This window comes from Arvicola amphibius, chromosome 8, assembly GCF_903992535.2.
Source record: "Arvicola amphibius chromosome 8, mArvAmp1.2, whole genome shotgun sequence".
In the NCBI taxonomy this organism is placed as follows: Eukaryota; Metazoa; Chordata; class Mammalia; order Rodentia; family Cricetidae; genus Arvicola; species Arvicola amphibius.
In genome coordinates, this window is record NC_052054.1 from 120,026,455 (window position 1) to 120,053,590 (window position 27,136).

The 27,136-nt window shown below is 40.2% G+C and overlaps 1 protein-coding gene across 2 annotated transcripts in view; it reads left to right on the top strand.

Annotated features, from left to right (window-relative positions):
• Positions 1 to 1,271: 1,271 nt before the first annotated feature.
• The window catches only part of Abca12 (ATP binding cassette subfamily A member 12), a 166,194-nt gene continuing 140,329 nt past the window's right edge, over positions 1,272 to 27,136 (top strand). For both annotated transcript variants that reach the window (XM_038339851.1, XM_038339852.1), the window contains exons 1-2: positions 1,272 to 1,340; positions 14,373 to 14,466. In XM_038339851.1, coding sequence (XP_038195779.1) covers positions 1,272 to 1,340; positions 14,373 to 14,466 — 163 coding nt within the window. The remainder of the gene's footprint in view (positions 1,341 to 14,372; positions 14,467 to 27,136) is intronic.

Genomic DNA, 27,136 nt, shown 5'->3' on the forward strand with positions numbered 1-27,136 from the left:
CACAAGCAGAGTCTCAATCATTCAGGTCAAGGAGTAAGAATCAAATATGAATTTGATTGGCTTAAGTGGTTTGTTTTATCCTGTAGTGATCATTAAGCACTGATAATACATTAATCACTGAGATATACAATCATTCGTGCCCTCATAGAATTTTTAATCTAATTGAAATATTCAAAATAACAATATGGCCAAGATATAAATCATTGGAGGGAAATAATAACAAAGAATTGTGATGAACTATAAAGAGGGATAGATACATCTGATGAGATCATTTAAAAGGTGTTTGTGGAAGATGTCACCATAGAGACAATTCTGAGAGGTAGAGACCTGGTGGGAGGAGACCATTCCAGGCAGAGAGGATAGCAGAAATAGTCTGGGTCACTTTGTGTCCCCTTTGACTGTGACTACCCAAACGAAGGAGCCCACACCATGTCATTTTTGTTACTTTTAGCTGATCACCAATTTTTATTTTCAATTTTTTGGCATTATGCTTAACTCAGTAAGCTGTGATAGGAACTGGACTCAGCCAGCAATAGTCCCAGCCCCCTAGCCAAAACATTAAATTTTAGGCTAAAGTGTGGTGGTTTTGTAATCTATCATCTAATGATGGGCTAAGATTACTGCTTTGCATCTGAGCGCTGCTTTGAGTGACTTAAAACATCTCAGCAACACTTCAAATACTCCAGGAGTCACTCACTGGGTTCTGGAACATGTAAAATCCTTAGTGCCCCGTCCCTGCCACAGCAGGCACTGTGTATACAGAAGAAGCAAGGGGATGTAGGACAAGTCCTACTGGCCCGTCCAGGGTCCCGCCTAATCCTATGACACGCCTCGTGCAGGTGACATGTTCTCTAAGGTGTGGATAGCCGGCTAATTTCTGGAGAGTAGGAGGTGTGGGATCACCTTTGTTTGTTTTACAGTGGGACATTATCTGAATGACACTCATTCTCTCTGTGTGGACTTCGCACAGGAGGCAGCAACTGGCCATTATTTTACAATAAGAACCAGCCACTGAAAGGACCACAGAGCTGGTGCCTTATTTCTGAAGACAGTTTTGCTTGGAAAGAGCTTCTTGGTTAAGGATTTACCGAGAGGAAAAGCAAACTCACTGGGAAGAGAAGAGCTGTGGGTCTCTTGCCCCAGGTCCTGCGAAGCTATGCCTTGAAGAGGCTCCCAACCCATTGGCACAGAGCAAGTTGGACGGGACAGCACTTCTTCTCTTGAGGCTCAAAGGAAGAGACAGGGATTTTCTTGTTCAGGGTGTCTGAAGGATGGCTTCCCAGTTTCATCAGCTTCGGATCCTGGTGTGGAAAAATTGGCTAGGTGTCAAAAGGCAGCCGGTGAGGATTCATTCATTTGTTTATTTTGTTGCTGTTGTTTCGTTTAAGGTGAGAGTGTGGGGACAAGTGTGGGGACACGGAGCACTACTCCAGGCAGTCCTAACATGTGATGTCAATGAGAGGTAGACAGAGAAGAGCTTAAAGGCATTTTTTCAAAGTAGAAGCAAGACACTTAGAATGCTTGCCTCTGTCTGTCTTTCAGCTAATGGGGCGAGTCTTAACATGCCCCCAAAGCAGCCCTTTGATTTGAGTGAATTAAAGGAGTAAATCAGGACAATCCTAGGGCAAAGCAAAGGCTGTACCTTGTTACTGGACGGATTGAAACTGGTGTGGAATTCTGAGTTGCAGCCGACGTGCTTTCAGAGTTTTTCTTAATGCCATTAGAAATGGGGTGGGAATTTCTGCTGGGGTGAATGAGAGCTCCATTTGAATGCGTTTGAGATGGGGAGAAATGACAGAGAGTGAAAGATGACGCGGCTTGGTTGAAAGGTAGGATCGTAAGTTGAAGGCTGCTAGGATGGCAATACTTCCAAAGGAATTCAAGCATATAAAACTCATTTACTGGATGTGAGAGTATGTGTGCTGGCTTGCTTGCGTGCGTGCGTGCGTGTGTGCGTGCGTGCGTGCGTGTGTGTGCGTGTGTATGTGTCATATATATATATTCTTTTAAGAATATCACTGAGTCACTTTGCTGTTCTTTTCATATCTTTTTAGAGCTCTTACATTCATGCTTGCTTTTTTTTTTTTAAATTACAAAGTCAGCTATTGAGAACTTCATCAGATAGGGTATGGAAAGTGGCAGGAGGGACACGTTTCTGTGAATTACGTATTCGAAAAGATGTGTGAGAACTAGGGGAATCCCAAACCACACTGAATCCAGTTCACTTTAGAGCAGCCGCTCTGACCTCAGTTGTGTAATGCAGAGATACAAATAAAATGCATCATAAACCCCAACAGTTTGTCCAGGTGCTTTATCTCACGGCATACTGGCTTGCTGAGCCAGAATCCCAGCATCCTAATGTATGTATTAAAAGAAGGAATTAGTTAGATGCTTACATACTTTAGTGAATTTGATAGGCAGGACTTTAAATCAGAAATTTAAATCATATGATTGCATGAGTGTGATAGACATAAAATAATAAAGTCATTAACTTTTTGTTTGTTAACTGTAAAAACAGCTCAGAAAAAAATTCCCCATACTTTCCATGTGGGTGATTCTGGGTGTCATTCAGCTGGGTATCATAGTCCTGGGCATGAGGATGTCTCAAGCATGAGCTGGGACTCCTCCCGTAATGACACAGCATCTAACACCGGAGCACTGGATTTCTCACTTACAAAATGGGCACAGTGTCTGCCAGACAAAGCCTAGAGTGGGGAAAGACACCAGTGCGGTCATAGATACCCAAGTGCTTTCTAATGAATCCAAACTACAGAGGGAGGTAAAACATTTGGACATCTTGTTTTATTCAAATTAATGATGAAAGAAGATCCATGGGAACAGTGAATAGAAAGAAGAAATTTACATAAGGTATGGAGATAATGAAAATTCAGTCATTAGAAACAAAAGCCAAAAAGGAAGTGGAAGCTGGTACACTGTTGATAACACGTTTTCTTGCAGAGTCTAAAAATTTAATCATTTATGTCCAGTTCTCCAAGACACACACCAAGATTTCCAGTGAATATTCTTTTCCTTAGTCAACCTTTTAAAATGCAAGTATCTTTATCTGTATATTAATTCTGAAAATGGCATTCCAAGACTGGACTTTTATACTTAAGAAAATTCAAATTGATGCGTGTGCTATTGGAAATGAATTGTCCTACTGCATGTCAAAGAAAACGCTAGCATTGTCACCTCATCAACCTTCCTTAATTCTTAAAAGAAACTTCACCACAAAGCAGGATGGTGGGAAGGAAAGCTTTTAAAAGAAGATACAGAGTGTATGAAAGCAGAAACATAGGCAGAAGGAAAGGAGAGACGTAGAACATATTAAGACACACAGAGCACTGTTGTGGAACACAAGTGCTTATACCAGCACAGAAAAATGCCACAAGGGTTACAGACAACTATGTGATTTGAGAAATAGCATGAGGATAGGATACAATCTAAATATTCAGTTGGGGCATAATTCTGGGGGTCAGCCTCTCTTAAAACTGCACTTGAAATAAATTTTATTCTTACTTAGAAAACCAAGGATGAGAATTTAAAATTTTTCAGGGTTATGTAACTGACAATTTTGCAGAGTTCCAGAGAGTTCAAGGGACTTATTCAAGGTCATACCATGAATTCAAGGATCAAGGTCAGATTTCCCCAGTGAGGACTTTGCTATCTGTATTACCATTTCTCTGTTTCTTCTTTGCTTACTTACCCTATTTTCTCTGATCTTTGCTCAGAATTCAGTCCACCAAAGAAGAGGTCATATCTTTGGTGCAGGGCATAGCTATTGCTATCTATTTAAAAGAATTTTGGGAATATAATTCTCAGTTATTTTGGGAAAATGTATTCTACAAGAAGAGAAAAATGTATTAGGTGGCACTAGAAATGGTAGGGAGCAAAGACGATCGATTAGATGCGGTTGTTACTTTGCTGAGTTTGCAATTAAAACATAATGGGGACCTGAAGATGAATTCCAGAAGCATGCACAGCAGCAGGGACACTCGTCACTCACTCAGTGACAGGAAGCAGGCATGGGACAGTGGAGAGCTGTGCGCTGACAGACGGTTAAGCAGGGTAAGATCCATTTTACATAGGGCCTTCAGGTCTTGTCAGGAGTGGATTCTAATTTCAAACTTCTCACCTGAAGAGGAAAAATTAACGCCAGTTGATTGCCTTCTGCTCCAAATGCTTAATGAGGGAATCCTACTCAAGTTCAGTTCCTGACAGAAGTGATTCCTATGGGAGTTCCCACATTTGCCGTGAGGGCATTTGAATCAACTTTGACCCCTCCTCCCTCAACTCTGCCCTTTCTGTCCATCTTTCCCTTCAGAGTGACTAGAGGAAGAGAAGGGAAACCCTAAGAAGGTTGGTGTGTGGATTAAAATTTTTTAGTTCAGAACCAGTCGGGATGAAGTGGTCCTCTCAGGTTCAAGTCTACCTCAGTTTAATATAAGGCAGGACCCATGTGAACGAATACTCCAGTCTTTTCACTGTGTGGAGCTGGGGCCCACTGATGCCTTTCCTTCTTTTTAACTGCTCAGAAATGTTCTTTTTCTTTCTTCACTATGGAACCTGATACACAGCAGACATGCATGTTTAAATTTTGCCAATAAATGTAAAGCAAATGAGATCTCAAATTGCTTTAGAAATTGGGGCAGTAGAGATAAGTTAGCTTAATGTCCAACAAATGTGTTGCTTCACACTATGACACATATGTAAGAACACACCATCATGAAATCCATGACCTTGTATGCTAGCTTTAAATATTAATCAAAAAACCGTTCATTACCAACCCAACAGAGTTTGTTGTTTCTATCTACATCACAGAACATTTACCAATCTCTGAAAGGCATTGTACTCTGTAAGTATAGAATCCAGAAAAATGACTTATCGCTAGTTTTTAGCTAAGTTATTTATATGGATGGCAGCCTTGACTATCAGAAAGCCCAGCTCACTAAGGAGTTCATGGCAGCTTTAATACCATATTTTGGAAGCAGAACTAAAGATTTTACCAGATTTATGATACTGAACGCTTATTTTAAATGAAAATCTTGGAATCCTTTTCTGTTTCTAGTAACAGTCATTCCTGTCTTACAGGGAAATGCAAAATGAAGGGGATAGGGGAAGGAAGAGGCAATGTATTCTATGTTATGGAAGGTTGGACAACTTTTATTTTCAAGTTTGTAATAAAAAGTTATGATTCTAGATTATACGAAGACCTTTAAATGACTTTCAATGCTCTCTAGCTTTGAAATAATAAAAACTCTTTTATTAGTCTGAAGGATGAACTAATAAAAATATAATATTCAGATCAAAGGGAGCCAGAGTTCTGTTCTGTAGTGTTTAATCTCTATAGCTTAGTGGCTAATTGCACTGATGCTGAAGCCAGATCCTAGGTTCAAGCACCAGCTCTCTTGTTTGGTGGCTTACGGAAAGACGTAGTCTTCCTATGTTTTCCTGTCTGTGAGAGGAAATGAACTTGCTATGCTAAGTGAGATGCACAAGCTAGCTATGCAATAGCATGCACGTGCTCTAGGCAGCCAATCCATAGTAGCTGTCATCCTTCAGGATTCTATAAGAAATTTTGACACTAATAATAAAAAGACAACCTAACTACAATATTTTATTCTGAGAAAGATATATTTTTTAAATTACTAATTTATTTGTATAGATGTCTTTGTGCATGTGAGTGCGTGCGTGCGTGTGTGCATGCGTGCATGCGTGCGTGTGTGTGTGTGTGTGTGTGTGCAAAGATACATGTGTGGTGGTTAGAGGACAACTCGCAAGAGTCAGTTATTTCCTTCTGTCATGTGGGGTCCAGGGATCAGACTCAGGCTGTCAAGCATGGTGGCAAGGCCTTTACCTACTGAGCCATCTTGTGTATTTTGAAATAAGGTTTAGTAGAGAATTGTTGAAGATACTCTGAGAGCAAAGAGGTCTCTTCTCTCTTCAGATATTTGGAGAATTCTCAAATGCAGACAGGCCAAACTAAACTGTGAATGGCGAGCAAAGGAAGGAAGGATTTAACATTATTATAAGTAAAAACAAAGGACCAAATGTGTTGTCCAATAATGGATCTCACAGGGCAGTGGTCTTGCTGTCATTAGAAGCATTCGGATTGGGGCTGAACAACCACAAATCAGGATGCTCTCTCTAATTCTCTTTTTGAAAATTCATTTATTTATTTTATATCCCAGTCACAGTTTCTCTTCCTCCTTCTCTTCCCAGTCTCTTCCCCTACCTCCCCTCTGTTTCCACCCCCAAATCACTTCTCTGTTTCTGTTTAGGAAAGGACAGGTCTCCCATGAGCATCAGCAGAACATGGTGCATCAAGTTGCAGTAAGACTAAGCACCTCCCCATATATTAAGGCTGGATAAGGCGACCCAGTATGAGAAGTAGGGTCCTAAAAGCTTGGAAGAGAGTTGGAGACAGCTCCTATTCCAACTGCTTGGAGTCCCACAGGAAGACCAAGCTACACAACTGTAACATACATGCAGAGGGCCTAGATCAGTCCCATGCAGGCTCCCTGGTTGTCAGTTCAGTCTCTCTGAGCCTCTGTGAGCTCAGGTTATTTGATTCTGTGAGTTTTCTTGTGGTATCCTTGACATCTCTAGTTCCTACAATTTTCCTTTTTCTGCAGGATTCCCAAGCTCTGCCTATTGTGGCCATAGGTCTGCATCTGTTTCCATCAGTTTCTGGATGACTCTCTCTGATAACAATTGGGCTAGGCACCCCATTATAGCACAGCCCATTGACAGGACAGACTGTAGGCCAAAGGTTATGTGGCTGGGTTGGTTGCCCACTCCCTTTGCTTGAAGTCTTGACTGGTCACAGGAGATGGGCAGTTCAGGCTCTGAGTCATTTTGTGTGTTCCTGGATTAGTCTTTCCTTTTCCCACCTGTTAATAATACCCCCTGGTTCCCTCTGCTTGAAAGATTTCTTTTCCTCACTCTGTCCTTTTCCATCTCTGAAATTTTTCAATGATCTTCCCTTTAATTATCTTCCCTTCACACACCCTCCTTCCTACACCAAGGTATTGTTCATTGAATTCACTTGATATTTGGTTTTGGTTTTGAAGTGTCCTCTCTTCAAAAGACTGAAAATTTTAATTTGTTCATCCTCATGACATGACATACAGTAGGTGCTCAACAAATTTTGTCATACTAACAAACACACAGAGTTTTTGTAAATCGTTATTGCTTTGGATGTTCTAGTCTAAGAGTCCTTAAGAGTCTCCAAGACTGTGGTAAAGTAGAAGTGACTGCCATGCTAGTCATTCTGGTTTTATTTAGGTGAAATATCCCTAACTAAACTCAGTACTGATACTGAGTACTGTTCATTTATAATGTAACCAACTTCAAATCCCTGTGATACAAGAGACACCAACATCCTGAAGGGCAGGGCAATAGTGTGACCATGTGAAATAAACAAAGAGTAAAACAGGGGAGGATGGTGCAGCAATAATGAGACAGGAATCATATGCTCTACTTTAAGGAATTTGAACCTCATTAACAACAATCTATGTGCAATGACTACAACCCTACTGCAAGTCTAATTTAGTCCATCTACCCCTAGTCAGTCTCCGCTCTAGGGCAAATGTTTCTAAGTGAAAAAGTCATTTTCTCAAGTTTTAAAATAGGTATTAAAAGTTATCCATTTTTTAAAAAAACTTACCCATTAGTAAAATAATTAGAAGATAGTAACAATGTCAAGCACAAATAGAATCAGATGGACTATAAGGAATTAGAATAAACAATTCTGACAAGGTAGCAGAGTTCAGAACATTGAGACAATACGCTTCTTTTTTTTCTTCTTCCAGAAAAATAGTCTTTGAAATTTCTCGAAGATCTGTAACAATAGCTCTTATAGATGTAAACGTGACTGGTAATTTATTCTAGTTGCTAGATACTGCAAATCAACTCTTAATGGAAATTATGGGCTGAGTTTACATTTGATTGATGTCTTTTTGTGTGTGATGACTTTGCTGAGTGTAGTTAATGGAACTGAGGCCTAGTATTGCCCTCAATTCCCCCAACTTGAAGGTGAATATGGTCAAATTACATCAAGATATTTGTGTGTGAAATGTCATAATGAAATCTTTTGTTTTGTGCACCAACTAAAAACTAATTAAAACAAAACACACAAGAACAACACATCACAGGGCTAGATGCTGTTCAGTAGTAGAATACTTGCTTAGCATGCGTTTAGCCATGAAAAATGAAACACATGTATCTTCCTTCACATTAACAGTTTTATATAAACAACACTCAACACCCCACTCAATACCCTTACTCAACACCCCACTCAACATCCTAACCTCCCTCCCATTCTCTTATCCTTTCTCCATCCTGTTCACTTTCTCCCCACTTCATAGGAATGGTAGAACTACTGATCATTGCTAGCCCATGAATAGACTTTTCATGTTGCACTCAAATTTATCTCAAAGCTGAAAAGTATCCTCCATGTTTAACAACTTTTTGCCTGGGTATACAGAATTTCTGCCTGTGAAGTGTCTTTCTTTGTTATCTCTTTCGCTACTGCTTCATCTTTATGCTTGTGCTTTCAAATTGGATCTGAATTTTTTGAAGAAGAGATATAGAGACCTTTAAAATAATTTCTAGACTGGCAATTTTGAAATCATGTCAAATTAAAAGAAAAGTCACTGGGACCTACAACTGTTTGAGGCTAGCATGGGTTTATATGTACAGATGTAAAACACAATCCGATTCCTAGGTACTTTGTTCTTATTTCCATATATTCCTACATTCTTTCTTTCTCTATATTATGTAAATGCCGTCAGATTCTTCGGCTCATGTCAAGCTTTGCCAGTTGCTGGAACTGCATCCTTTAGAACAAAGGGTCCTGCCCCGCTGCGGTGGTTTTCGCAGCTCGCCGCATCTCCCTCAGCCTGAAGCTGTGCCTCAGTCTGCCCCCGCCACCTGTCACCCTTACTCTCTGAACCTCAGCATGAGTTGTTCTTTTTGGCATTGGTCATTTCCCCAGTTTTACAGCAGTTGATTATCTTGGGCAAGAAACTCAAGGATGCTGTTCTTTCTTCTACCATTGCTTTTTATTGGTAGCGCACGACGCCAACTTCCCCCTTGTGGGAAATGCACACATGCATTCCATTTCTTCTAAGCATTCTATTGATTTGTTGTTTGCTTGCTCATGTTTATTTAAATCAGTGACCCCTAGGTACTTTGTTACCACACTGAATTTTAGTGTTTAAATTTCGCTATAGGATCAAATTTGAAGCTTGTATTCTCACAGGCAGGTACTTGTGTCCCGTGTCTGCTCTCATTATTTGACAGTTTCTGAACAGCATGATTATTACATTTCTTCCATCTACCTATATCTATCTACTTAGTGATTGATTGATTGATTGATTGATGAATAGATCTCTCTTTATCTTTTCCACAAGTATTTTCTAACTATGTCCATGCCTGTAAATAGTGGCAGTCCACTAGCAATGACCCCTGATAGCTTCAAATATCAACTGGAAGAAGCTGAGATTTCTTGGAAAAACTTTTGTCTCTAGGACTGAGAGGATGATATAACAATGGGGCATGGAGAGCTTTGGAGTCATAAAGTAGAAAAGTAGGAAATAAGTGATACATATTTATACCTATCATTTGTCATTTTGTGGATTTTTTTTGTTTGACTTGCTATGTAGGCCCGACTGGCTTTAAACTCACAGAAATCTACCTGCCTCTCTAGTGCTGGCATTAATGGATATGCCATCATGACTTTGTAAGATACACTTTGGAAGTGAGGAGTGTCTTAACTTGATTCTCTGCTGCTATATTAAACCACTCAGACCAAAATCAACTTTGGTGAGAAAAAGGTTCATTTCAGCTTATAAGTTACAGGTCAAAATTAAGTGAAGCCAAGGCAAGAACTCAAGGCAGGAGCCTCAAGGCGAAACCATGGAGGATTGCTCCTTACAGGCTTGCTCTCAGGACCACCTGCCTAGGAGTGGTGCTGCCCACAGTGGGGTGGTGCCGCCCACAGTGGGGTGGGTCTTCCTTCATCAGTTTGCCACCAAGGAAGTGTCCCCACAGACATGTGCACAGGCTTTCTGATGGAAGCAGCCCCTTCAGTTGAGATTCCCTCTTTTTGGGTGTGTCAAGTTGACAAGTAGAATTAGCCACCCTAAATTTATGCTCATGCTAATAATTCTGATCCACCACTACTGAATTTATTCTATCTCCTTTCTTTTTCATGCTTATAATTCCCCTGCTCAATAGTGAGAATTTGGATTCCCCCTGATGGGGAAAATTTTGTCATTTTTGCCATGTGAAACCAGTCACTTGCCACTGCCTCTTCTGTCCCTAAACTGTGCTCTTCAGTCCACTGGAGTTCTGTCGTTCCACCCTGCCCTATCTCAGCACTTGGGTCCCCATTAACCATTTCTCTCACTTGGCCACTGTGACTTCTTCAGTGCTAGTGTGGATGGATTTTATCCAAAGAGTTATAAAACTGAATTGTTGAGGAATGCATGGAGAAAGATGTAACAGAACAGGGCATTTCAGATAGAAAACAAATCGTGAATGATTTGAGGAACACAAATACCATCTGCTGCCAAGGAATTAGTAACCTAGTGTGCACATGCCTTTAGTTGTCAAGACTCAGGGTGATGAAGTACAAATGACTTACAGAGATAGACTAAGACAATTAAAACACCAACAGAATACACAATCTTCAGGAATGGCTTTCCGCAGAGTGCTAAGTAGTACCTGCAACTACATATAAAATCGATACGTTAGCCTTTAGCCAAACAAACAGAAGCCACAGCTCATTGGTTTAGTGTTTAGATCTTTGACACCATCTTTGCTCTCTGGTTGCTTATAATAATACTCAAAATAGAACTGAAAGCAACCCTGCTGTTATAAAAAATCAAACTTTATTTCCTGCTTTCGTGATTAATTTGTCATCTTTAACATCCTCAAGACCACAGTCCAGAAGGCTATGTAGTTATCCCTTTGAGATGCAGTATACAACGATGTCCTCAAACCTTCTGGGAACTAAAATTCTAGGAAAAGCCTGGGATAATGGATTTGCTTATAGGTTTTGTGATAGTTTTTTGCTTTAACACAGCATAAACTGCCTTAAATATCCCTGACTTAAACCATATTTTTGTCTGAGTTTAAAATAGCTCTAAAATTAATTTCAAAATTTACCAAAAACCCTAGTGAAAAAAATAATTCAATTAGGTCAATCAAAAAGGGGAACTTTAAGAAATGCTTAGAGCAAGTCCCTCATTTGAAAGTGGATGTCTGGAATAGTTTATCGCAGTTGCTGATTCTCATGAGGTTACTGGAAAGAACAAACAGATGCTTCTAAAAGCAACTAATGGATACCGCACCTTCTATTCCAAAAAATATTCTCTTTAAGTCATTTTTTTTTTGGTTTTTCGAGACAGAGTTTCTCTGTGGCTTTGGAACCTGTCCTGGAACTAGCTCTTGTAGACCAGGCTGGCCTCGAACTCACAGAGATCTGTCTGCCTCTGCCTCCCGAGTGCTGGGATTAAAGGCGTGCGCCACCACCGCCCGGCAGTCATTCTTTTTTTTTTTTTTTTTTTTAAAAAAAAAACTCAATTCCCTATAGTCCATATTTCAAATGAGTCACATAAAGTGTAATAGGTATTTTGTATCCAGAATGTTTGAAAACCAGACTCCAATTTGTCTGCTACTCAAGGACTAGGTAGGAATAGCAACACAGTTTATAATTCTGTGGCCCCGATACCTTTTTCCAGTTTGCTTTCTGCAATGATTCAATCCTTAAAACAGTGCAATAATTATATTAAATTTTTCTGTCCTGTATATTTTGAGATTCACACCCATGCTCACAACCAGTTTACCCACTGAGTGTGTGATTTGGAGAAGTTCTGCTAGCGTTTGCTAAAGAGAAGACACGAGCTTTGTCAGATTAAGAGTCCTTAGCATTGTTGATACTTTCCTTGTGCTTGGCAGTCTGCAGTAGTCCGTGGCTCTTCTAACAGAGATGCTTTACAATTCACAAAACAAAAAGAAATTGAATAAATAGGATTGTAAACAAGGCCAACTATATCAAAATTGTTATTAAAGTGTCAAATTTGTTGTATGGTAACGTGTATTTTTTTTTAAAAAATAACTGCATTAAATAAAAGGTCTAGTGACAACTCCATAGAACCACCTTTTCAACATGCTAACAAGCTAATCAGTAGGAATAGTATTTGGGGCGGCTCCAACAATCCTAATGTGGTTTTTAAATATCCATGAGTTCCAATGCTGTTAAAACCATAGACCGAATAGCGTCTGAGTCCCTCATCTATATGCATTATTATTGGAAATTTTAATTACAAGTGACAGAAAATAAAAATGTAATGTTTTCTCACATTTAAACTCTAAAATGCCCCTGGATTCCATCCATAAGATGGTCTCAAGGAAACTTTCCAGTAAAAATGTTATAAGACCCAATAAACAACTCTGTGCCCCTAACCCCTGTCTGCGCAGGGTGTAGTCTGTGGACCATCGATACCACCTACCTGGGAGCCTTAGACATGCAGGCCCTCAGGACACGTTTCACATCTACCAGGCATACTTCGGAATGTTTGTGAGATCCCCAGGCAATGCAGTGTGCACATCACTGTCTGAAAGGTGTCATTTACAGTGAGCTGTTCCACCTGTCTGGGTGCATCTCAGGTCCCATCAAACCAAACGTCAGATGTCTCAGAGCTAAAAGGATGTCTGCAATCTTAAAAAAACAAAAACAAAACTCACCCTTATGCCCAGAGTCTACCTACCTACCAGTGGGGAGAATCATGTTCTTAGATCCTCAGTAGAGATTTTGGTGGAGCTGCCAATTGGGAGTTACTGAAGGATTGATAATTGGGGATCAATAACCGATTGGTTTTGGATTGTTTTTGCAACATTGAAGAGCCTCAGGGAGAAAATTTGAGATTTGCTCTGAGAAGTGGTGAGAAATGGTCGAACTCTGACTGTCTCACCAGGCCGAAAGAGGGGTCCACGTTTAATTGAGTTGAACACAAGCAAAGTTTGTGCTCTGTGCTTTGATTTGAGCAGCACAGCTGTTTGAACAGCAGTTTACGTTTCTTGTGAATACGTGATTTTCACTGCTGAGGAGCCAGTATTATAGGCCTGAAAAGTATTAGGCAGACAGTGAGATAATGTTTTCCCCAGTCCTAAGGATTGAACCCAGGGCCTTGAACAAATTAGACAAGGCCTCTTTTTATTTTGAGACAGTCTCACTGAATTTCCTAGGATCAAGGTAAAATCACTCAGTGGCTCAGGCAGCATTTGAACATATATCCTTTTTGCCTTGGCTTTCTGAGCAGCTCGAATACAGACCTGTGCCGCCTGGCTCAACTGTGACTTCAAAAATCTTTACTATTACTATTATTGTTATTATTATTGTTATTTGTGTGTGTGTATGTTTATGATGTGCATGGGAAAGTACATATATCACAGTGTGTGTGTGTGGCGGTCAGAGGGCAGCCGTGTGGAACCAATTCTCCCTTTGCTGCTTTCTGTGTGTTCCGGAACTCAGGTTACTAGCCTCACAGCAAGCATTTTTACCCACTGGGGTTGGTCTATCTCCCTGTGTGTCTGAATTGGGAAAGGAAGCAGCTGTCTCTGTGCCTGAGAGTGAAACTCTCCCATAGAAGTTTCAGGGCAGCACACATTCCTTGGCAGCTTATTTTACACCAGGTATGAAAATTAAAGAATGAATACAACACTGTCCGTCCTTCCCATAAATGAGCTGTTGATTCTTTCTGGGAACCAGGCAACTGTAACAATAACTTAGGCTCTACAATGGACACACACAGTACTTTACTCTGGGGTGGCAAAGAGCTACAGTTCCCTCTCTGACTCAACCATTCATTCTCTTGGCTCATTCATTCACTGCTTCGTTCAGTAGTATTTATTGGGCCGTTACTCAGGGTTACACACCAGTCTTTGCATTGGAAATCATAAGAGGTGTCCAAGTTGAAATTATGCTGTATTTCATATGTCCTACTTGGGACACTGAGCCTTACCCAACAGACAATGGAAAATACTAAAATATTTTTTCTGGAAGTTGCTGATGTTATTTGAGGTTTAAAATAACCACTCTTAGGACAGTCAGGATTGGTAACCAGAGAGGGAAGCTCGAGTGAACACTTGAAGACTAGATCTCAAAAAAACATTCTTATTAAGTCGTCTGCATTTATGAAATTCATTATTTTCCTGTTGATAATACAGGTAGTAACATATCTAGCCTGTATTGGAATGTTGTGGTTTGATAATCTTTTGGTATTCAGTAGGTTTCTTGTTTGATTATATACGTATATAATTTGCTGTCAGTACTATAACATTTTTCTGTTGTTGCTTTGCAGCTTTGGACACTTGTCTTGATTTTATGGCCAGTCATTATTTTCATAATTCTGGCTATTACCCGGACCAAATTTCCACCAACGGCAAAACCAACTTGTAAGTAAATAGCTGTTTCTTTAATGTTTGTATTCTACTTAAAATTTATTTTAGTGGCATGTCAATGCTCAATTCTAAACTCTATTTTTTAATGGTATTTCTTTTTTGCAGTAGCTGCATTAACCATTTGTGTGGGTTTCCCTCCAAGTTCTTCAAATCAAAAAGTGGACTCTTGGGAGAAAAGGACACAAGAGGTTGGGTGGAAAAAGTAGTCCAGACAGGAGGATAAAGGAAATACCAAGGGGTGGCAACAGAGGGTGATAAAAACTCATTATATACACGCTTAAAATTCTCAAGCAACAAAAATGTTGAACCTGAGCCAGAAGTGGCGATTCATGTTTATCATCCAGCACTTGGAAGACTGAGAGAGGAGAATTTTGAGTTAGATATCAGCCCAGACTTCACAGCAAGACATTATCTTAAAGAAAAAAAAACTGACAATTTTGTATCTACATAGTTATTTAGAAAAATATAAGACACAGAGAGACAGCATGAGCTGTCTTACCATGGGGCAACACAGAGCAGCCACCTTAGGCTCCATAATTCTTTACTCCTTTAATAGAAAGCACAGACTCGTATTTGATCAACTGAATAAGCAAAATCCTGGGCTGTAAACACCTACAGACACCTCTTCTGTCCTTCACTGGTGAGAGCTGAGCGGCGCAAACGAGTCATTTTGTTCGAAAGAAGGTTGTTTCCCGATTAGGGCTGTTTCTCTTCAGTGAAGTCACAGTGGACACACTGCCTAACCCACTCCATTATCTTTGTTTGGACCTGACACAGAGATGCAGGAAGGACTCAGGAAGTCCTTAGCATCAGAGGGGGAGTTTTGACTCAATTATCTGGCCTTGTTGCTTCTAGTGGATTGCTCTTGATGTTTATTTCTTTGGGGGATTAGTTTTTTTTTTCAGTTTGGGAGGAAAAGACTAGAGAGATGTTTCAAAGTAGTTACTTCCTCAAAAGATCCTTATAAAATAATTTTACTGAACCATCTTCAAGTAATTACGATAGCCAGGGGTGTACCAGAATACAGAGTTGAATTAATTTTGGAAGAGTCACAATAACAGGCTACTGACTTTAAAATAAGGACAGTGATTTTTCAGTCATCTGGTCAGGAGATGTAGGAGGAGAACACTGTGGAATCTGTTTCAATCATGTGCACTAGGATAATTCAGAAAATATCAATTCTGTTAGTGTAAAGCATTTAAACCTTTGGTGCTGGAATAAGCAATTCCTTGCATCCTAATAGCACCCGTTTTTTTTTCTGAAGGATTTTCCCACAACCCTTTATAAAAAGTTGTCAATGAGAACTAATTAAGTTGTTAAAAGCTCATTTTCTACATTGTGTGCATTAGCTATTTGTAGCAGATTGGTGGCATATTTATTGAAGTATATGGGTTCTTTACATCTTTGGTATATAGGATTTAAGAAAGAAAACATGGAATATAGCAATAATACAATCGGCGTGGATTGACAATTGAGCTTGGGAACTTTAAGATGCAATGGGCTGGTTTACTGATAGTGACAGTTCATTAGCTCCTTTCAATCAACTTTCACCATTCTCTTGTTTTAAAAGTTTTTTTGAGATACCTAAAATTCTCTTGTGAAATTTTCAGAAAAGAAATTTAAAATTTGGGATTGAACAGTCTTAAACTGAAGGATGCAATCTGGTATGAGTTAGAAATTAAGGGAGGAAACCATGCAGAGACCTCAGCCTTCCACTGAGACAGTGAAAAACAGAAGTGGGAGCACTGCCTCCAGGCCTTATCTGTAGGGTTCTCAAAGAAACATAGAACCAGAGGGGAGGAGAGAATCATTGTATCATATAACTGTTAGTACACTGCAGTGATAACGGATATGAAGTGAACTTGCTGGAGGTGGAGAGTCCAAACACTGAACGTGTGTTTGCTAGCCTCTTAGACCACTTAAGCATTGTCATAAAATAAAAAATAAAAGTAGTTGATTGGTTTGTTGTTAGGGCTAGAAGGGACCTGCTCACATTACACATAAGACTCGCAGTGCCCGGAGAGATTGCGATTTGACAAAATTGTATCATGTGGACACAAGAGGAAGGTAATGGAAACCAGTAATCTTTGCTTGCTGTTTGTCTTTGAGATTTGAGCCTATGTGAAGTTTCTTAAACAATTAACCCTCTCTAGATCTGGGTAAATAAGAATCAAAGAAAATGATGCTCAGGATTTTAACTCATAACTAATAGAAAAAAAACCCAATTATACTATTGAAAGTGTTGATCTGGAGACTAATGTAGAAGGGGTTGCCCATCCCACCCCCACCCTCGCTCTGATAGTAAGAAGTATAACTCTTCAATGGAAGTTTGGATTTAGGTGTTTTTATGTTGTTGTTTTGGTTGTACTTGGTTTGGATCTCACATTTATTTATAGTATGGAAAGATCAATTAAGAAAAGATAATCATAAATAGTTATTGATCTCATACGCCGAGGCTGGCACCCAAGGAGGCGATGACTCGATTATCCATTTAGTAACTGAGAAAACTGATTCACCCAGGAGCCGAGAAGCCGAACTGAGGTTGAAATGAGGAGCGGTGGAGCCAGACTGAGGCAGCCTGGCTTTAGACTCTGGTATTAAGCTACAAAAACTCATAATTCTTACGTCTCGTAACTAGTGCTTGGTTTTCAGGTCACATCACTTACATCAGTAAAAGAGGACTAAACACCCAGGTTAAAAATGTGAGCTCTTCTGTCATGAAATCGGGAAACATGGAGAAAGGCTCTGGGGTGTGCGCTCGGCGTCTTTCTTCATATTAGTATGCAGGGAAGCGTGCTCTGACTCACACTGCATCACCGTGACTTTTTAGTATCACAGAAATCAGATCCTGCTTTAAAGAGGCAAAACGCTTTCTGGGCTACACTACTGGTTGGGCAATAGAATAATAAAGATGAGGCATTGGACTACACCCTTTGATGAAACTTGGTCATGATGACAATGGCATTTGTAATCCCATGGCCACATTCTGCTCTCAGAATAGCTTGGCAGGCCCGTAGGATTCTGTAACCACTTGGAAGAAGATAATAAGTAACTCAAAAGACTCCCTCTGTAGTATTTTTGAAGCCTGGGCACTAAGGAAGTTTGGATTGGGGGTGAGTGAGAAAGCCAGTGTAGACTGTGATGTCGGGACAGCCTGGGCGGACTTTTTCTTGCTACCCTCTGACTTCTTTCAACCTTTCATGTTACAACAAACAGCTCTTGCATATTGCAAATCTCAGGGAGAGGAAACCTCCCAAGCCTGGTAGGCAGGCCCTCATGCCTCTCCTTCATTCCAGCAGAAAGCGGCTGTGGCGCCAACTTTGAAGTCAGTCCAACCTCTTGCAATATCCACATGCAGGAACTTGTCAAGAGATGAGCTTCAAAGTGCAGACTCCATGCTAAGGAGCAAAGCGAAACAAACAGAGCAAACCTCTCCAGCACACACTCAGATAAAGCTCAGCCATAATATACCACAGAGTTTTCTTCTTTTATTATACACATATTCAGAAGGTCCAGGGCATGCTGGCCGCTGCGGAACAGTTATTAAGACCAGTAGGATATTGTCGGTCTGAGACAAGTAGATGCCAGAGAATATAGACCTGAAAACAAGACATCGTATTTTCTTGTGTATGATTTTAATATTTTCATGTGGTTGAAAATATTACTAACAGTATAATAAAAAGTATATTGTATAAATATTACCACATACTGAATTAAAAGCCGAATGTGTTAAAGCTTTCATTTCCTAAGACACCAGCTTCCTTACAGAGTAGCAATTGCATCGACCTCATACATCAGAGCTGATACAAGCTGGTAGCAGACTAGGGTCAGCTGAATTACTTCATTCTGTGCTATCATTGGGTTACACTGAATTCTGGCTGTCCAGATGTACTTCATAGACTGGATGAATGCAAGCTCAGGTAGCATTTCCAGCCTGTGTTTTGACCACCAAGCATAGCTTTTATATGCAGGGACCCAGGAAAACGATACCAGGGAGTATTTACTAGATAACACTATGCAGAAGACAGGTGCTGGGGCCTGTGCTCATATTTTCTCAGTCAATACATCTTTGAGCTAGTTTGAAATTCAAAAAAATAAAAGAGAAGAAAAGAAAATGAAAACCCACAAATGTTAAGAACTCACTAGGGCTTACAAGCCTGGATTTTTACCCAGGTTTCCCCTATAAATCTGTGCATTTATTTAGTTTGTTGGTACGAAGTATTGAGATTCCGAGGCTTGGCTCAGTCTTTGCTTTCTTCTGCCCATCATCCATCAGCAATGCTATAGATTGAAAAGTGACCTCAATTGGTTTTTCTACCTATCAGCAGCTTGAGGAAACAATATTTTGAGGAAGATTGAAATTATTGATCAATGGCAGGTCTACGGGATCCATGCATGACGCCCTGGTTGTTAAGCAGAAGCTCTTGAGTCATCTTAGCCTATGAGGCATCTCTTGTGGGAGAGAGTTAAGAAAGGCAGGAAGATGAGGCATTTTTCCTGCTGATTTTGCCTGGGATGTTGTCATCCCAGGTAGGGAAGGGAAGGTCTTGTGTACTGGATTCCCAGGTAATTTTGTTCTCTGGCACTAACATGAGTCAGTGGAAGTGTTGAGGAACCCAAGGCTTGTCATTTTCCCGACTCTTCTAATTGGCTTGAAATTTATGGGTTGGTCTTGGCCGTGATGGTGAACTCTTTCTCTGTTAGTGGGTCTAGGAGAAATTAGAAGGAAGGTGAAATTCTTGCTCACTCGGTGGTTTGTGGGGTCCATGCAGACTGCTGTACCTGGGATGAAAGGAGTTTGCTCTGGGCAGCTCAGAGCTCAGTATTATTCATCTCTTGCTGGGCATTGCCCCATCCGGTTTCCCCATTCTCATCCGTCCCTGCACCACCAGCCAGTCTCTCAGTTTAGAAACATTTGAGTCATCTTCCATTCTTTCTTTTATCACCTCCCAGAACCTGTAGCTCTCAAGTCAGAATCTGTCTTATGAAATGTGCCCTGGAGTTACCTTCACGGTTCTATCCTTCCTGTTTCACGCTGGCATAAAAGTCCAGGCATCTCATGCTTGGATTGATTTCGTAACTGAGAGGGGTGGGGTCATGCCCTAGTTCTATCTTTTCCCACATATCATGAAATCCTCTGGTTTCAAGACCTCTTTATAGTCAGAATTTTCTCAACTTGACCTTCTTTGTGTTCTGAAGTAGGGTACCTGTGCTTGAACAGAAAGCAACTGAATGTCCTTCTCATTCCATGTTCTTTCTTTCTTGGTTGTTTCTTTCACATCCTCAAAGCCTATTAGAACATAGACGCACATATTAACCCCTAACAATTACTTAAATTCTAACCACTTTCACTATGCATGTCATTGACACATTGACTGATGGTTGTATTTGTATGACTGATGACAACCTTAACTCACTTATCAGACAGGAAGTATGTTGGCAGCAGCGACCACCTCTTAACATCAGAGTCATATCAGATACAACTCAGCTTTTAGCATAAGGAACAAATAGAAACTCAACAAGTCAAGAGAGGATACAACTTAGATTGTTATGAGAAACTGGATAGCAAACTCACCCCCAAATGCTGGTAAAAAACACTCTGTGAATGTGTAGTGAGTGAGCAGCAAACAGCTCACCCGGCTTTGAAGTTTCACTTCTCAGATATGGGTGAATATCTGTGCTATCAGAAAAGAGAGCGTACATAGGAGGGATGGGCAGGAAGAAAGGAAAGGGGGAAAGGATGTAATTATATATTAATTTAAAAAGTTAAAAAGAGAGAAAAAAGAATAAAAAAAAATAAAATGCCAAAATGTCTATAGTGTTTACACTGAAATAAAAATTAGAGTCTCATTACTCATTCCAAACTAGGTCGGTCTGGAAATTTCTATTACAGATATTTTAAAATTTTAAATGCATGGAAGGCATTGATATTTTTATGTAGGAGAGTTAATAGTCTGTACATTGCTTAAGAAATTTTAAAAAAAATTCTGGGATTGTTTCTGAATTTTGTACCCAGTCCCTCATTCTTAAATCATGTTAACGAATGTTTTGAAAGCTTTGCTGACACTTTCCATGACAACATGAAGATGAACTGTGTGAGACACATAGAAACAAGATGGAGCTTATGTTGGACCCTGTTCCCCTTGACATTCTTCTCAGAAGGAAGCAAGAGGAGGCTACTGTGAGCATAGCTCTGCCCCACTCCTACCCAGCAGGCTGTAGGCCCAGCTCTCAGTTGCCCACTTTCTTAGCTCCAGCCTTGACTCTCTTGCAGCACAGATCGTCACACCCTAATGCCAGGCCGTGTGATGAAAAGGTTTCTCAACTCATGTTCTCTTGAGCTAGGTACACAAAGTTACATCAGCTAACCAGAAATGCCTTCACCATACAAGAAAACTTGGTTTATCAGGTAGAGAATGAGAATGGTGGGTAGCTGTTGGCTACACTGATGGACCTGTGATATTTTACTCTCTATCCATCCTGTACTGCCCCCACTTTGAAAGCTTTGTCTGACAAACTTCTCAAAGGGCCACACTGGAGTTTGATATGGAAGTGACCTACGTCTTGTCTTTTTCACACTTTGTTCTTGCTCTGCCTTCAAAATAAGCATAGACCCTCCTGCTACTCTAACACAGGGGACGTGAATATCCACATCTATGGGTAAGAATAACTGAATAATTGTTTTAAATGCTCTTATAAGCATAGTAACATCACCTTCTGAGCTCACCAACCTTAGTTTCTTTCTTCAATATCTGTTCAAAATCACGATCCAGAGTTAAGAATATCATTCCAGTTCTCTTCCACTTACTGGAGAGCAGACAGCCCAGACTGATTCGTGGATGAGGGACCAGAGACACGGTTGGCTGACTACATCTTCCCAAGTGACTGTTCATTAAAACTTCCTCCCTAGCAACACTCAGGGAACCTGGCCTACCAAACTTCAGTCACCCATGCGGCTTTTGCTGTTTAAGATTTTCATTGTTTCTGATTAGGTCACATCATGTCCTTTGTCTTTGATGAATGAACCAGTGTATTTTTAGAGTGAAGTAACCCATGTGGAAGAAATGCCACAATATTATTCTCTTTCTTTCTGGTCAATTGGAATTCCATTGTGGATTAATATAAGAATGCCCTATAACATTTTCACATTTTAAAATATGAGACTTACATTTGCTCTGGTTCTATCCTCATATATTTATAATCAGAATAAAATTTCTATCATTGTGAGAGGCAATTAGAGGTTGAAATCACAGATTCAATTGAGATCGCTTGTTTAAACCCATCTTGGGCAGCACTATCGAGTGCTCTGGGCTGCAGTTTCCACATTTGTATACAGGTGCTGTATAATGACATATACTTTATGCAATGACTGTGTAAAATTAACCAAGTTCATAATTCCTAAATACTTAAGTGCCTGTTCTCAAGGTATAACAGATTTAATTATAGATATCATTTTTTATAAAATTGTACATAGAAACCATAGCTTCAGTTATTAACCGCCATTAAAATGTTCCAGTGTCTAGTCATTATCGAGAGATTGAAATTTCCCGGCATATATTCTTGCTGTTACCACATATTTAAAGGGCACCTCTTACTTATCTGGAGCACTGAGAATAGCCAGGGGCGCTCACAACATCATCTCTAGAGGAACATACTAAGTACTTCAGACATGCTTCCGTTCATCCCACCGAAGTCCAGGTAGGTTCAGAAATAGAGGCACCAAGCAAGATGAAATTGGGTACATTGCCTAGGATCTGGACCGGGGCAGCAGGGCAGAAGCAACTCAAATTCAAGGAGTTGGAGAAAAGCTTAGGATTCAAGATCAATTCTATTTTAATTCAATTATTTTAGAAATTAATGCAAAATCTCAACAATCAACAAAATATCAGAATTTAAGGTAAAACCAGAATGCCATTACTGATTTCTCTTTTGCTGAGGACTCTCCTGTGGCCCCCATAGGACCCAGCTTAAAATACCCAGAATGCCTTTGCTTTGTAGCTGTGTCTTAGCAGACATCTTGAGGGACCGTAGGAGTTTGTGAGCTAGCAATGAGCATCTCTACATACCTTACAGATACCAGCTGTCATGGGTGGGGCCACAGGGTAGGAATTTAAAGTCTATTGTCTAAGGAGGGTGCTTATTAAAGGTGTAGGTGATGGAACTCAAAGTGTTCATCTTTGTTTTGAAGGGGGTGGGAAGTCAGTGAAATTTTTTAACTCAATTTATTTTATTTTACACCATTTGAATATTTTTCTGTTCAAGCCCATTGATTAATTGAATATATTTGTATTATAAAATACAGAAGTCCTCATTATTCTAAAAAGCACTGCTAACATTTCACTGTGCAGTTTCTGACAAAGCACACAGCACATACATTCTCACAATGCACACACATAATCTCACACATGCACACACTCTCACAATGCAAACACACTCTCACAATGCACACACTCTCACAATGCACACACATACTCTCACACATGCACACACTTTAACAATGCACACACTCTCACAATGCACACACATACTCTCACACATGCACACACTCTCACAATGCACACACACTCTCACAATGCACACACTCTCACAATGCACACACTCTAACAATGCACACACTCTCACAATGCGCACACATACTCTCACACATGCACACATTCTAACAATGCAAACACACACTCACATATGCACACACAGTCTCACACATGCACACACTCTCACAATGCACACACACACTCACACATGCACACACTCACACATGCACACACACATGCACACACACATGCACACACACTCACACATGCACACACACATGCACACACACTCACACATGCACACACTCTCACACATGCACATACACTCACACACATGCACATACACATGTACAGAGCATGCACACATGCTCGCACACTCTCACACAGCACACACACTCACACATGCACACACACATGTACAGAGCACACAGACATGCACACATACTCTCACATGCACACACGCACACATGCACACACACTCTCACACATGCACACACTCTCACACATGCACGCACACTCACACATGCACACACACTCTCACACAGCACACACTCTTACACAGCACATGCACAACCAAGTTCAGACCCTGAGGCTCAGATGTGCTGTTACAGCAGGAGGGGCATGGCTCAGAAGTGTAGGCACAGGTGACCAGTTGGAAATGGTCTAGTTTGGAAGCTCCTCCCTCCCAATCTCTTGATTGCAAATGTTACATGTTTGCAGTGTCTGAAGACCTCTCTACCACAGTTACCTCTCCATTTTTCTAACACCACTTTCTTGTATCCTTCATTTTTTCATAGTTTTGCAAAGCAGGTAATTATTCTTTATAGCCTAGAAACCTTCAATAGAAGGTTTTGCCTTGCTTTCTAGCTTCAAACTGTTCAAAAGAAACTGATACAATTAAAGACAGATAGGAGGACTGGAAGTACATTAACTAAAGAGAAAGGAAGGCAGTTGTCATATGCTCTTAGTATTTTTCTTTTTGTTTTCTCTTCTCTCAAAGACTCCCTGCAGGTTGGTGACAAGGGATAGAATTGTTCACAGCTTCCTGAGCAGGTGTTCCCCTAAAATGCCATTGTAGCTAAGTTAACGAGCTCAGAGGAATCCAGTTTCCCATGAAAAAGTGCTTCACTCACTGGCAGATAACACTGGGCTATGCACTAAGAACAATGAGAAATGTCAACATCTCCTCAATATTTTGAAATTGCTGCCCTGTATGGAAATAATACAATGATGTCTTTGTGAGTTCTGATATATACGAATGTGCCTTGTGGATAGGGTGCCTTCCATCCTCAAGTTGCCCACAACCTAATTGAAGAGTGGAGAAATGTACACTACCTGCCATTGTAGATTAAAAATAAAACGTTAAATATAACCAAATAACAGCATTTGTATAGCCCTGTGCACATGGTAAGACACATTTATTCATTAACAGTACTATGCAACAGTAGTATAAGCACTAAGTATTCATATTCAAGTACCGATGAAGACATTAACAGTGAAGTCTACTGAAAGTTATAAGAGACATTGCTTTAGAGTTAGGAGAAAATTAAATTATTTTTGGAAGGGAAAGCATTAATATGGAACAAGAAAAGTTCAGATTTTTGGAGACAGGAGTACTAGAAGCAACTAGTTAATAAAAAGAAGACCCATCTGCCCAGAGCATAGTGCCTTACTGGAAAGGAGAGGGGGGCAGCTAGGGTGAAGCTGAAGCTGTAGTGTTTTGTATACTAGACCTGGAAGTATGGATTTTATCCTACAGGAACGGACACAGAAGAAGTCTGTGGGAGTTATCTAATTTTTCATCTTTCAACGTGACCAACAAACTAAAGGAAACTAGAAAGGAATTTTCTGCCAGAATTGTTTATATTAATATCTGGACAGATGTTTCTGTCATTAGCTATGTGGACTACCTATTACTCATTCCCCACTCCCCAAATTTTCATAGAAGCAGCAATGAACTTGTCCATTGACTCCCATAGTTTAAAATTTAGGGAGTGGCTTTGCTATGAGTGTGACTCAGAATGTCTCATAATCTTGAGTCAAGATTTTGGCGAGGGCTGCTGCGATCTCAAGACTTAACTAACTGGATCTTGTTCTGAGGCAGATGGCTCCCATGACTTAAAAGCTGTTATTAGTTGGTGGGTGGCCTCGGTTTCTTCCCGAGAGTCCTCTCTCATAGGTTGCTCAAGTGTCTTCATACTTGGCAGCTGGATTTCCCCAGAACTAGCAACCCAAGAGATAACCAGGTACAAACTTGGCACTTTCTTTCATTAAAACTTATTTTATATATAGGAGTGTGCTCCTGCAGTTGTTGATGTGTGCTGTGTGTGTGCCTGGCACCCTCAGACCAAAGGAGGGTGTCAGATCCTCCCAGGAACTGTTGCCAGTTGTTGGGAGGTCGCCAGGAAGCAAATCCGGGTCTTCGGCAAGAACAGAACTCTTAGCATTGAGTCATCTCATTTTTTCAGCTTCAGAAACTTGGATTTTTATCACTTGCTTTTACCAACTTCACTTCTGCCACACTATTGTGTTAGAGACAAATACTCAAGTCCAACCTGTATCCAGTAGCAAGGGAACAATGCTCCACTCTTTGAAGAAAAAGTTCCAAAGATCCCAGGAACAGAATTTGCGAACACACATTAATCAGGTTCAATGGTGCAGTAAGAACTTGCACAAACCACGTGAGCTTGAAATGCACAGCCTGCATGGCCGAATCCTTATCTGATTGTCTAATGTATAGCACAATGCCTACACATCGAAGTCTTCATTATATAATTTCTGAACTATAACTGCTTTATAGATGAAGATATATACTTTTTAGAGATGTTACTAACAGACTTCACCAAGTGTTGAAGCCAAGATTGAACTCAGTTTTCCTGTGCACATCTTCTCTCTGTTCAGTATGTTATCTGTCAGGGAGAATCACTCACGACTGATAGATATGCTCACCTTGCTGTTGGCACAGCTAACAGAACCACTCTCTGGAATACTGCCTGCTACTTAGTAGTCACCTGACAAATATTTGCTGAACAAGTGGATGAGTTCGGTGCACAATAACTGAGGCCAGTCGTATAAAGAAGCCTGTTCAAATTTACTCACAAGTTAATGGAAAACTAAGGCATGCAGCTGAGAGCGCTTGCTTCTTGTATGGGAATCATGGAAAGGATATCGTGTTTCTAGTTCAGGAGTCACACTAAAAATACAAATAAGGAGCTCATGTATTTTTAGAAGTCTTAGGATGACTTTGAGTCACTTTATGGCAAATGAACTTTGTATCACAACAGCCTTGTTCTGTTTCAGACACAGTTTATTATTATTATATTATCATCATTATTAATAATAATAACAAATAATTTTAATACAGGGTGTCACTATGTAGCCTTAGCTGTCCTGGTGCTTGCTATATAGCCAGGCTGGTCTTGAACTCACAGATCCACCTGCCTCTGCTTTCTGAGTGTTGCTCTAAAGGTGTGTACCACAATGCCTAGATAGATTTTTCAAGAGTAGACATGATGTGTGTATGTGTGTGTGTGTGTGTGTGTCTGTGTGGTGTGTAGGGTGTACAAGTATGACCAGCTGTGATTCCTCTGGAAGAGTCATAAGCATTGACATTTAACCCACCAAGAAAACCAGATGCTGGGTTTTGGCTCACATATACCTCTCTATGCAACTCTACCATGAATTATTCTGAAAAAAAAAATGTGCTAAAATTGAACCTAACTACTGTGAAAACTTCCCTCACCTTCTGTGAATCATGTTTGCTTTAGCATGTTGTTTCTCGGCTTTATTTTAAGCAAAGCTCAAAAACTAGGGGGCAAGGAACATGGTTTTGTGACCTGGATTATATGCTTTCCAAATGCAGACTAAAAGCTGCAGTTTAATGTCATTATTTTGTTGATTTATCTATGGTTTTATGTGGAAATAGTGTATTAAGTATGTAATCCAGAAGGTAATCCACAGGACCAAATGCAGTGCACAGGCAGGTTGTTTGGCATTATGGACAAAGCCATGTTAGAGCTGGTAATGTATCCAAACCTCCAGAACAAGCAGTGATCAAATTTCTGAAGTGGGTATTAAACTTTAGCTCAACTGAAGCCTAGAGCAAATGAACGAGAATGGAATTAGACATATTT